At 31.8% G+C, this 12,884-nt stretch overlaps 1 protein-coding gene across 4 annotated transcripts in view; it reads left to right on the top strand.

Moving 5' to 3' along the window:
* The window catches only part of PPP4R4 (protein phosphatase 4 regulatory subunit 4), a 110,457-nt gene that overhangs the window by 51,994 nt on the left and 45,579 nt on the right, over positions 1–12,884 (top strand). For all 4 annotated transcript variants that reach the window (XR_012919677.1, XR_012919676.1, XR_012919678.1 and 1 more), the window contains 7 exons: positions 675–781; positions 1,584–1,691; positions 6,104–6,225; positions 7,403–7,525; positions 8,729–8,898; positions 9,231–9,350; positions 11,980–12,057. Coding sequence is in view for 1 of the 4 variants with exons in the window: in XM_012738628.2 (XP_012594082.1) it covers positions 675–781; positions 1,584–1,691; positions 6,104–6,225; positions 7,403–7,525; positions 8,729–8,898; positions 9,231–9,350; positions 11,980–12,057 (828 nt within the window). In the remaining 3 variants the exon portion in view is untranslated. The remainder of the gene's footprint in view (positions 1–674; positions 782–1,583; positions 1,692–6,103; positions 6,226–7,402; positions 7,526–8,728; positions 8,899–9,230; positions 9,351–11,979; positions 12,058–12,884) is intronic.

Below are 12,884 nucleotides of genomic sequence, written 5' to 3'. Positions count from 1 at the left end.
TATTTGACCCTTTTATTAAAATCATAGAATTTTAGAACTTGAAGATATCTGAGTATAACATTTTAATCTTCATTTTAAGGAGATGAGAAACCTGGGGATGAGAAATAGCAAGATTATTTGGACAAACTAAAGAACTGGGACTAGAATCAAAGTCTGATCTGCATGGTTTTTCACAGTTTATCATGCTGTTGAGTTTTTGAGTGCCCAGTATATACTTAATACAATGTCAGACCCGGTTTGTTGTATTAAAATGACAGAATTACTTAATATGATTTATTTGAAGCTGTAATGTTTCTGATCTCATTAGGATAAATATAAAGTTAATCTATATGGGATAAAGGTAAAATAAATTTCAGAGTATCTGGTAATTTTTACACTTTTCTTTTTAAAATATATTTTCAAAATTATACTTTTATCTGTATGTACAGATCATTGCAGAATTCATCATAAACTTTACTTCAGGTTATTGTTTTAATTGTTTTTAATTGCATAATTTGTCGTTTTCAATAGAAGATAAAGTGATCTAGCATATGAAAAATCATATACCTCAAATTGTAATTCAGATTCTTTGAAAAATTTAGAACATTAAGATACTCTTTGAAGAAAATAGCTGACATTAGTGGCAAGAATGTATAAAAGTTTGTGAATTTTTTCTCTAAATCTTTTCTCTTTAGATTTTGAATCCACTTGTTTCCAAGGCACAACTTTCCCAAACTGTCCAGTCTCGTTTAGTTAGTTGTAAAATTTTAGGAAAATTGACTAACAAATTTGATGCCCATATGTGAGTATTTGTATATAATTTTTTGTCTGTTTTATGAAATTGATTTAATATATGTAATGACTGTATGATTAACATTTATATTAGATTTATATTTTTCCATACTGTATACCAGTTTAGTTATTTCAACTTTATAGAATTATCAGACAGAATTCTACCTATTCAGACTACCTATTCTCAGTCTCATGGCTTTTCAAAATTGATAAGGTTAACTTTTTTCCTGCTTCTTGTCTTAGTCTTCCCCACTCCATACTAAATGTACTTTTGAGGATAATAGGGCATTATCTTACTTCCAAAATCAGTAATCATGGCATAAAGATAGAATTTCTGCTTTCTTACATTATTGTTATGAATTAATTATTTTGAATAATTTATCTTATTTTGTAGAGCACATTTATAATTCATATGCTACTCTTTGCCCAGATGATAAATAACAAATGGAAGGAATGAGATATTATGTAATTATGACACAAGAATAACATGTAAACTTGAAGAATATTTTGGTTGATGGTTGCTAGAATCACATATGGTACTGCTATAGCATTCTATCTCAGCTACAGACATTCAGCTGCAAATCCAAAGTTAACCATTATTTTAAAAAGACCCTGTCATGTACAAAATTTACAAATAGCTGATGATAACATCCAAATGTAATGACCTATGTAAAAATACGTTTTAAACTCTACAATTTTATATTAAAATATATTGTTCTTTTTAAGATAAGATTTTGATAATAATTGTTTGAAAATATTAATTATTTGGTATCATTCATCCATTTGCATGTTTCTTTCCTCTGCTTCATCAGCATTAAAAGGGAAATTCTTCCCCTGGTAAAATCACTCTGTCAAGATGTAGACTATGAAGTTCGATCTTGTATGTGTCGGCAATTAGAAAATATAGCTCAGGGCATTGGGTAAGTATACTTTCAGTTCCTTATGCCATAGTCTTATTTTGGGATTGTTAGGCAAGCATATCCTGTTCATGTATTCCATGAAAACATGCCCACTGGAAGGCTACACTTTATATGATCTTTAAAATGATCATAGCAAGTACCTCCTCATGTGTCTGGATTAAGTGAGATAAAGGGAAATTTGTTTAGCATGGTGGAAGGCTTTCAGTTACTTTTAATTTCTTTTCTTCTCACTTTACTTAGTTATTATTCCAAAAACCTAGATCCAGGAAATGAAAATGTCCCAGTATAAATGATGCTTGGAATATAGTTGTACCATTTCTTTTGGCTGGCTATTCTATGCTGTAGAATTGGTTCATTTCAAATGGGCTTACAATTCTCCTTTAGTATCCATGGGAGATTGTTTCCAGGACCTCTAGTGGATACCAAAATCCATAGTTGCTCAAGTCCTTGATGTAATATGGTGTAGTATTTGCAAATAACCTACTCATAACCTCTCATATACTTAAAACCATCTCTAGATAATAATATGTAATACAATAATATAATGTTAATGCCATGTAAATAGTTGTTGTACTGTATTGTGTAGTGAGTAGTGACCAAAAATGTCTGTACATGTTCAGTATAGACATCATTTTTTTCCCCAAATATTTTCCATCCATGATTGGTTGCATCCATGAATATGGAATTCATGGATATGGAGGACCAACTGTGGTCTGATGGGAGCTTTTCTGTGTCTCTTGTGCAGCTCCAGGCTTCCACCCCCACTTCGTTGCTCTCTGCATAAGCTCGGGAAGGGGGAGGAAGAGGGCAGCCAATCTCTTCTCTTCACCTATAAAAACTGATCCCGTGTCAAGCTATAAGTATGATATTAAAGGGAGTCTTATCTAAAAAACATCTTGGGGCCGGGCGCTGTGGCTCACGCCTGTAATCCTAGCTCTTGGGAGGCCGAGGCGGGCGGATTGCTCAAGGTCAGGAGTTCGAAACCAGCCTGAGCAAGAGCGAGACCCCGTCTCTACTATAAATAGAAAGAAATTAATTGGCCAACTGATATATATATATAAAAAATTAGCCGGGCATGGTGGCGCATGCCTGTAGTCCCAGCTACCCGGGAGGCTGAGGCAGAAGGATCACTCGAGCCCAGGAGTTTGAGGTTGCTGTGAGCTAGGCTGACGCCACGGCACTCACTCTAGCCTAGGCAACAAAGGGAGACTCTGTCTCAAAAAAAAAAAAAAAAAAAACAAAAAAAAAAACCAAAAACATCTTGGGAAATAGTTTTTTTTGTTTTGGCACCTCTTATTTTTAGCAGAAGTTGCACTGTTTTCATCTGGTTTTTTGTTTCACAAGTAAGAACAATCATGTTGTGACCACTTGTACCATTGTTAATTTTTTAAAAATCTGGGCCACTATTTAAGACTTTGGGTCACATTCATTACAGGAAAACAAAAGCATTGAATAGACCTCTCCTTGATCAGGGATGACTAAAAAGAAAAAAAGAAAAGAAACAAACATGGGATCCACAAAACGATCCTCCAGTGACAGAGGGGAAGAACATACTTTTGACAAAGTTGATAAAACTTCTAGTGCTGGCGATATGACAAGCAAGATAACCAGAAAGTCCTAGAAATATCTAATTAGAAATATTGAAAAAATTCAATATCCATTCATAGTGAACACTCACAGGAAGCTATGGGTAAAGGGAACTTTCTTAATCTGATATTAATAAAAGGCATGTATAAAAAACTGCAGCTAAAATCATACTTAATGGTAAATATTGAATACCTTTCCCCATAAGTTAAGAACCAGGCAACGTTGTCTCCTTTCATCATTTCTATTCAGCATTGTTCTGGAGGTTCTAGCCATTGAAATAAGGCAAGAAAACAAAATCCTAAGAGGCCTAAATATCTGAAATGAAGAAGTAAAATGATTTCTATTTGTAGATAACATCACTATTTACATAGAAAATCTACAGTAATTTACAAAACAACTATTAAAACTAATAAATATACTTAAGGTTTCAGAATATAAGGTTAGTATGAAAAAATCATATTTTTATATACTAGAAGAATATATTCAGAAAATAAAATTCAAATATTCCATTTATGATAAATTTAATAAAAGGTATACATGATCTCTGCACTGGAAAACCACATAACAGTTTTGAGAGAAAAATTTTAAAAACAAATAAATTGGTATATACCATATTTATAGATTAGAAGACTCAGTATTCTCAATATTGTTAAAATGTAAATTCTCCTCAAATTGATCTAGCAATTTAATGCAATCTCAATCCAAATTGGACTGTTTCACAGAAATTGAAAAGCTGATTCTATAATTGATAAGGAAATGCAAATGACCTGGAATGGCCAAAGCAATTTAGAAGAAAGACAAAGGACTTACATTGCCTGATTTCAAGATTTACGATAAAATTCCAGTAATCAAAAAAAATATAATGTTGGCAAAAGAGACACATAGATCAATGGAACAGAAGAGGGAGGTCAGAAATAGACCTACACATAAATGACCAGTTGATCTTTAAGAGAGTGCTACAGCAATTAAATGAGGAAAAGAAGATCTTTTCAAAATCCTGCACTAGAATAACTAGATATTAATAAAAGAAAAAAACTGGTCATTGACACTCTGTTCACATCATACATGAAGACTAACTTGAAATCTATTATAGATCTAAATACAAAAGTTAAAACTATAAAACTCCTTGAAGAAAATATAGGAGAAAATATTTGACTTTTGGTTGGGCAAAGATTATTTAATTAAAAATCATGAACTGTAAAAATGTGACAAGTTAGACTTTATTAAAAAAATACTTTTGCTCTTTAAAATAAAAAGTGAGGCCCAGAATGGGAAAACCATTCATAACACATATATCAAACAAATGACTTGTACCCAGAATATATAAAGAATTCTTCCAACTCAAAAATGCAGAACTCTTACTAACAGCCCAGTTAAGAAATGAGCAGTACATTTGAACAGACTTGTCATAAAAAATGACATAACACACATTGACCAAAAAGTATGTGAAAAGATATTCAACATCATTAATCATAAAGGGATATATAAGTTAAAAACTAATAGGTTACTACTACACACTCACTAGAATGACTAAAGCAAAAAACCTGTTAATACCAAGTGTTGATAAGGATTTGGACCAAATTGGGATTCTCATACACTGTTTGTATAAATGTAAAATGGTGAAAATGCTTTGGAAAACTGATTGGTATTTATTGAAAAACTAAACATACATCTACATGGCCCAACCATTTCACTCTTAAGTATTTTATCCAAGAGAAGTAAAAATATGTGTCCATACCAACCATTGTATTATATGGACATGTTTATAGCAGCTTTATTTGTGGTAGCCAATTATCAGCAGGTAAATGTACTAACAAAATGTGGTACGTTTGTACAATGGAACACTGTTCAGCAATAAAAAAGAATGAAGACTGATACATGTAGTAGTACATCATGAATGAATCTCAAAATCAGGATGTTAAGGAAAATAAGCCAGAGAAAAGAATATATACTGTATGTTAAATGCTAACTAATCTATGGTAAGAAAAAGCAGATCCATGGTTGCCCTTGTCAGAGGCAGATTGTAGAATCTTCTGGGAATGAAAAACATTCTATATCTTGATTGTAGTGGCAATTTCCCAGGGGTTTCACGACTGTCAAGACTCATCAGTAAGTGTGTACTTGAAATAGATGATTTATTTTACCTAAATTGTTCTTCACTATAGCTAATAACAATCAAGAAAACAAAATAAAAAACTAAAATTTACTCCAATAGAAAATTAATAAGCCATCTACTTATTTTTAACAAAATTCTAGAAAATCTCCCTGCTGTAAAATGAGATTGAAAATTTGATGAGGAGACATAGTGAGATACGAAAGTTGCCAAGGAAGAAGAAAATTAAAAATCTGGTTAATTAAGAGATATTTTAAAGGAAATTAAAAATGGAATAGAAAAATTCAAATAAGCATAGTAAACAGTTAAGCACTGATAAAAACTGTAGTCAGTCAGTGACTTGGAAGATGAATTAGCTCTCTCAGAATTCAGAAGAAAAGGATAAATGTATGAAATTGCTTAGTGACAAGATATTAGATACGTAGTAAAGGGAAGAACAATCTAACATTATGGTCCCCAACCCCTGGGGTCCATGGCCTTTAGAAAATGTGCCACATACAATGGCCTGATTTAAATAATTGAGAAGTTACTGTTAATGTTTCTTATGTTTATGTCATGCTTTCCAACCAGACTGCAAGCCTCTGGAGAGCAGGAACAATATCTTTATGATTTTTCATATTTTCTGTAGCACCTAGCCCAATGCTTGTTTCTAGTAAGTTCTTGCTATAAATTTATTGATTTGATTTATTTTCTTCTATTACTTATTGTGCAGGACAGAACTTACAAAAAGTGTGGTACTCCCTGAATTAATAGAACTCTCCAATGATGAAGGCAGCAGTGTGCGACTTGCAGCTTTTGAAACTTTGGTTAATTTGCTTGACATATTTGATACAGGTAAATCTTCATGAGGACACGTCTTTGCTCTTGAAAGTGGTGTTCTTCCATATGTTTTGAATCACTGATAAGGAGTAAATGTAGATTTAGAATTTCTTATGTTAAGTTTTATAATAAATGTTAAGCTTCTCTTCCTTTCATTCATTTTTGTATTGTTGGTGGCTGTTTTTGTGCTATAAGGACATAGTTGAGTAGTTGGGACAAATAGCCTGCAAAGCCCAAAACATTTACAAAAAAGTTTGCAGATTCCTGCCTCATACTAGCTATTAAAACAGTGATCACATTGTCTTATGATTTTTTTAATGTATGATTTCTTTGCTGGTTGGGTTTCTCAAGTTCAGAGACATTTATTATTCATCTTCCTATTTCTACTTAGTTATAATGCTGTTCTGTAAAAAATCCAATAAATGTGTGAATGTCATTTAGTAAAAACAGTTGATATGGTACTGAAATGTGATGATAACAGTGATAGTAACAACAATAATACTGATAAGCCTATTATAGCATTTTACTTAGTATTGTCAGATGTTTAATAAGGTAGCAATTTATTTCTGAAAGCGTTAAGTAAACTATGAGAAATTTGAAGAGTATTTAGAATTGATGCTTTAATATTGTTTATATAGTAGGAACTTATAAACTAAGTAGACCTACTCAAAGAATTGGTTAACTTTTTAAAGAAGACTTATCAAAGAAATAAAAGTGATGAAATTCAATGTATAGAACATAAGCTAACTTAATTTCAATTAAAAAGGAAATGATAAACTGGGCTTAAGCTGCATCATTGTATGAGATGTAGGTAAAAGAGAGTAACTTTCCCATGCCTGCTACTCATCTATTAATATTTGTATTAATAGTGTTGGAATTCTTTTAGTTATTCAGACTCAAAACTTCAGCCGTCCTAGCTTTCTAATTTGTAATCACTTTTTATATTCTATTCCCATTGGCCCACATAAGAAGTCGAAAGCCCTTCCTGGCATTGAAGTTTTTGGTCATTTTAACCTTCCTTTTACTCCTTCTTCACCACATACCTCTATTCATCATTGTTTTCAGATATTTTCTATTGCTGTGAGGCTAAGATAGTAATTTTTCTTCTGGAATTTTTGTGTATGTATTAGTTTTCACATGTACAGTGTGGCAACTGGATCTAAAGTATGTATTATTTTGCTTTGCTTTCCAGATGACAGAAGTCAAACTATACTTCCGTTAGTGAAATCATTTTGTGAAAAATCTTTCAAAGCAGATGAATCAATTCTTATTTCTTTATCTTTCCATTTTGGAAAACTATGCCATGGACTATATGGTATGATATAGCCTAAGAATTTTAAGACTGTAGATATTTTTTTTCTTTTTTTTCCTGTTTTAGCCACTAAACTTCAGCATTTCACTTGTAAAACATATATTTTAAGTGTGTAAAATCTTATAAGATCTTAGAATTTTGGTAGCATAATTTAGAGCATTTGGGAATACTTTTTCACTAACAGAACCTATTTGAAAGAACAACAGAGTAAAGAAAGCATAGCTCTTTAAATGTCTGAATATTTTATACTAATGTATTAGTCGCTATGAGATAATAGAAGCTTAGGTATACTAACTATTGGTGCGTAGTAAGTATAACCTTATTAACCATTTTAACAATTTGTTGAATAATTAATTTATCATGAGAAGTTCAGCTTAGAAATAATACCACAACTCTTGGCATTTTGAACATATTAGTTCTTAGCTCACAATAATAATGTGATAATTAAGTTATAACTATCTAGCAGAGTAATATATTTTCTTTATGTGGATTGCAGATATTTAGTAGTAATATATTATGAGTTCCTAGCTCCCCGAGATAGTTAATGAATGTGGAACCATGATTTTCAATTTACTGAGCTATCTTTCAGATTCAATTTTTAAGTTCATTCTCTGCAGATACACACATCTTTTCTGCAAGCAATTTTAGAATGTTTACTATAAGTAAATAGCAATATGTATAAATAGCCACAAGGTATTGTTATAATGACTTGTTAGTGGTCTACAGGTCTCCAGCCTTTTTGGCACCAGGGATGGTTTTCATGGAAGACTATTTTTCTACAGACTGGGGAGGGGGATGGTTTTGGGATGATTCAAGCGTATGACATTTCTTGTGCACTTTATTTCTGTTATTACATTGTAATATATAATGAAATAATTATACAACTCATCATAGGTTGGGGATCCCTGGTCTACAGTATGATACATGCTACAGAAATTTATGCAGGCATAATTCCTGCTTAACATAGGTCGTACTTTTGAAATTAAAATTAAAATTAAGATGTTATTAAAATTAGCATAAGGTGAAAAAATATGACCTGCTAGATTTCTTCATGATAGCTACTGTTTCCTCATTTCTTTTATGAACTACTTGTAACCATTTACTTAAATATTTGGTTTCAATTATGTTTTTATTGTATTTTGATTTTCTTTTTAAAATTTTTATTTTCAATTGAAATGTCAAACATAGGTTTTACGTTTGTTTTAGGAATTTTTACTCCAGATCAACACTTGAGATTTTTGGAGTTTTATAAGAAACTTTGTACATTGGGTTTGCAACAAGAAAATGGACACAATGAAAACCAGATTCCACCCCAAGTCCTAGAGCAGGAGAAGAAATATATATCAGTACGGAAGAACTGTGCTTATAACTTTCCGGTAATAAATATATGTTTATATTTACTGAGCATTTGATTATAACTTTAAAATATGTGAATAGATAGCATTAAAGAATATTGCCATATTTGATGCTTGCTGTTTAACATTATGTCTGGCATTCATAGTAGGTACTGAATAAATATTTTTGAAATTTGTATTTCTCTCTATAAATCAGAATTATATGCATGCATTTGGATCTTCCAAATATCATTTCTAATTAAATTACAATTCAGAGAACATGATTTCAATTTAAGTGAAATGATTATAATATTAGGTGTTGATGCATGTTTTTCTCTCCTTCCTACTCATCTCTTCCCTTCCACCTCCACCAGGCCATGATTGTTTTTGTTGATCCTAAAAACTTCCACATGGAACTCTATTCTACATTCTTCTGCCTTTGTCATGACCCTGAAGTACCAGTCAGATACACTATTGCTATTTGCTTTTATGAAGTAAGTCTGAAGAATTGATACCACTTTACGTTTGTTATTCTACCTACATGAGCTAGATGAGTTTTTGATATTTTGTGTACTTCTGTTTATAGGTTTATTATAAGATATACTCTATATCTTCCATGTTCTAGATTTAAATATTATTTTAAAATTCCCATAATTTTTTTCTGTTTTTAGTATGTTTATAGACTCCATTTCCATAAATACATTATATTCATTTATTATTTTGTTAATCCTTTCATTCAGCATATCTATACCAAATGCTTACTTTAAGCCAGACATTGCGGTAGATATGGGTGATGTAGATTGGGTAATGAAATCAGTTTTTATATGCTTTCTAGTATTTATACTTTTTGCATCTAAACTTAAGCACTTGAGAACAAATGGGAAGTTGAGAAAAATTATTTAATTGTTTTCACTGCAAATAGATGATGTTTCTTGAGCATAGCTTTTAGATCATGCTGTTATGACTCTTTGTAAAAGTAAGTGCAAAAGTGAATTTAAAATTTTGTGATGGATGTTATTAGCTTTTTAGCCCTCAAAGCTGAAATTTAGGACATGCTTCTTGGATGATCGCAATGAGCACACGTATGCTATAGTTGCAGTAAATATGTATAAGCTACAACTTATTAACTTCAAAACTGTCACATAAAAATATCTTTATAAGTGGCATAATAAAATATTTCCTTTCTCTAAAAGTGATGTAATAATTTCTTACTCTCAATGAGAAGATTTAATCCTCTTCATTGCACTGTGTTCCTATGTCAAACCACTGTTAGATTAACTGAAAGTGTGCATGGTATCCATAGCATCATTGTAAATGTTACTTAAGATTCTTTTGGCTATTGGGCGATAGTCTTTGCTTCTTTCAAAGAGCACTCTTTCTTGTATGAATGAAATATGTATTCATTGTACAAAATCTAGGAAATATTCACTTTAAATTAAGGTATAATTACTTAAAATAATTCCAGTATTGTACAATTGTATCATTCTTGTAAATATACTTCTAGAAATCTGATTTTGGATGAGGAGAGAGGGCAGAGGGTTCTGGACAGCTAAGCATGATATTCATCTCCAAGATGCATTAACTGATTCTTCAGGCTTGGTTACTGTAAACACATGTATTTGTTAGATTAGTGGTCTCCAGAGAGGATTGTATAAGATTGGAGTTTGAAAATACAGTATTTTTATAATATTAGACTTTCTACTTATGTTTATCTCATCACTTTAATATTTAATTTTGTTTATGTTTTATAGTGGATATAGTATAGCACTGTATTAATAAACATATGGAAATGTATATGTGTATACAAAAATACTCACTGGTAAAAGTGAGTTTGATGATCATTGATCTATGAATTTGCTGGTTGGCTAGTTTGACAGTCATACTAAGTTAGGTAGGTTAAGAATGATGTTCTGCTCCATAAAATGGAAGTGTTAGTGTATGGTTGTCCTTTTAAATAATGAAAATCCACTGGTGGATTTAAATTTTTCTAAGCGTTAATGCTAGATTCTGATCATTGCTTTACTATGATCTAACTTTATTCTTATTTTTCAGAAAAATATTATTTTGAATATATTTTCAACAAGTCAAAAACAATTGTGTAGAACAAAGGATTTTAAAACATTTTCTTTACCCAAGAACCATTTTCTTTTTTCAAATAGAACTTTACTCAAGCCTAATATGTTTTTTTAAAAAAAAGTGAAGTAGAAGCTGGTGAATCTACCATTGTGAGCTCTGAGTTTGGAAGGAAAAAAACCTGTTTGCAAGGGGAGCTGGATTATTCTGGACTTTCCCAACTTCTTTCATGCTGACTAACGTCTTTGATGGGGAAAGGAAACTTGTTTTGCCTCCTTGGGAGTTATTACTACCCCGCTGTCACTATAGGCCCTCTGGGAAGTTCTAAAGTGATATGACTGGGATAGTCTTTAAGATCCTATTGGCTGGCTGGGCATGGTGTCTCATGCCTGTAATCCTAGCACTCTGGGAGGCCAAGGCAGGTGGATCCTTTGAGCTCAGGAGTTCGAGACCTTCCTGAGCAAGAGCGAGACCCCATTTCTACTAAAAATAGAAAGAAATTAGTTGGACAACTAAAAACATATAGAAAAAAATTAGCCAGGCATGGTGGCGCATGCCTGTAGTCCTAGCTACTCGGGAAGCTGAGGCAGAAGGATTGCTTGAGCCCAGGAGTTTGAGGTTGCTGTGAGCTAGGCTGACGCCACGGCACTCTAGTCTGGGCAACAGAGTGAGACTCTATCTCAAAAAAAAAAAAAAAAAAAAAAAGATCCTATTGGCTGCTCTAAGCCTTTAAAATGTGAAGTAGAGGCACCCATGGGCTTGTTATTGCTTGTGATTTGAAGCTTATGACACTGGTAAATCCTGTCCTCCTGTACTTCCTCACCTAATATGTGCATTTTCTCACCCTCATATCAGTCCAGCATATTATGAAGCAGACTGAAAAGCTAGTTATGTATTCAACTGATTTTTCTAGAATTCTAATTTGATATTTGTGTTATAAACTTGTTTTATTTTAGAAGTATCAACAAGGGTATATTTTTAAAAAATATTATTTTAAACTGTATATGTGTAATAGTCTCAAGTCTGAGAGACTTTATTGCTACATTTTAGGTATCTAAACTTCTGAATTCTGGAGTATATTTAATACATAAAGAACTAATAACATTATTACAAGACGAATCACTGGAGGTAATATCTTCTTACTCTTTGGTTTTTACTTCTTTTATGTTAATTGCAAACATATCAATGCCTTTCTACCCCCCACCCCTGCTTCTTAGGAATTGCATGAACTCTTTCAGTTGACCAGTCACAGAGGCTTCAAGATCAATGTACCTCTGTATCATAGACTGGAAACTGAGATCTTTAAAAATACTAGTATTTAAAATATATTCAGATTCAAAATTTAGTATATGTGTATTTATTTAAGGAAAATTTAGGAAGTGCTCAAAAGTGGACAAATGAGTACCTTTAATTCCAATCACTGTTACTATTTTGTTACATTTTTAAATTGTTCTATTTTTTCTATATAAATGTTATAATTTTTCATGCAAAGGTTTTTATTTTATACAATTGTAATCATATATCACATTTTATATCTTTTTTTCCGTTAGCATTGTTTGGAGAATGTTTTATAATTTAGTATGTACTTGTAAAGACTTTGAAATACTTTTATTTTGATGCTCTATTTAGTAGATCCCATTTACCTAAATGACTACTAGCTTTCCAAAGCTCAGCTCATCAATATTTTGATATTGCTGAGGGTATTGTCTGATTTTAAATGCCTTTCAAAAGTTGGTGGCAGTTTTTGAGCATGTTAGTTGTATAGTGGTAGTTCTTTCAAATTTAGACTATTTAAACAATATCAAGAGGCAGGTACACTAATCTCTTTCCAAAGGTAGATTGATCAGACAGTTAACTATGTTTCTAAGACTTTCCAACAAGAAGATGGCAGAGTAAGAGAATACATACTCCCAAAATGTTGTTTGGTAAAAAACATTCTATTACTCTGTAGAAAT

The sequence above is a fragment of the Microcebus murinus genome, chromosome 6 (genome assembly GCF_040939455.1).
Source record: "Microcebus murinus isolate Inina chromosome 6, M.murinus_Inina_mat1.0, whole genome shotgun sequence".
Lineage (NCBI taxonomy): Eukaryota > Metazoa > Chordata > Mammalia > Primates > Cheirogaleidae > Microcebus > Microcebus murinus.
Note: the sequence above shows the minus strand (reverse complement) of the source record. Positions and strands in the feature narration are given on the sequence as shown.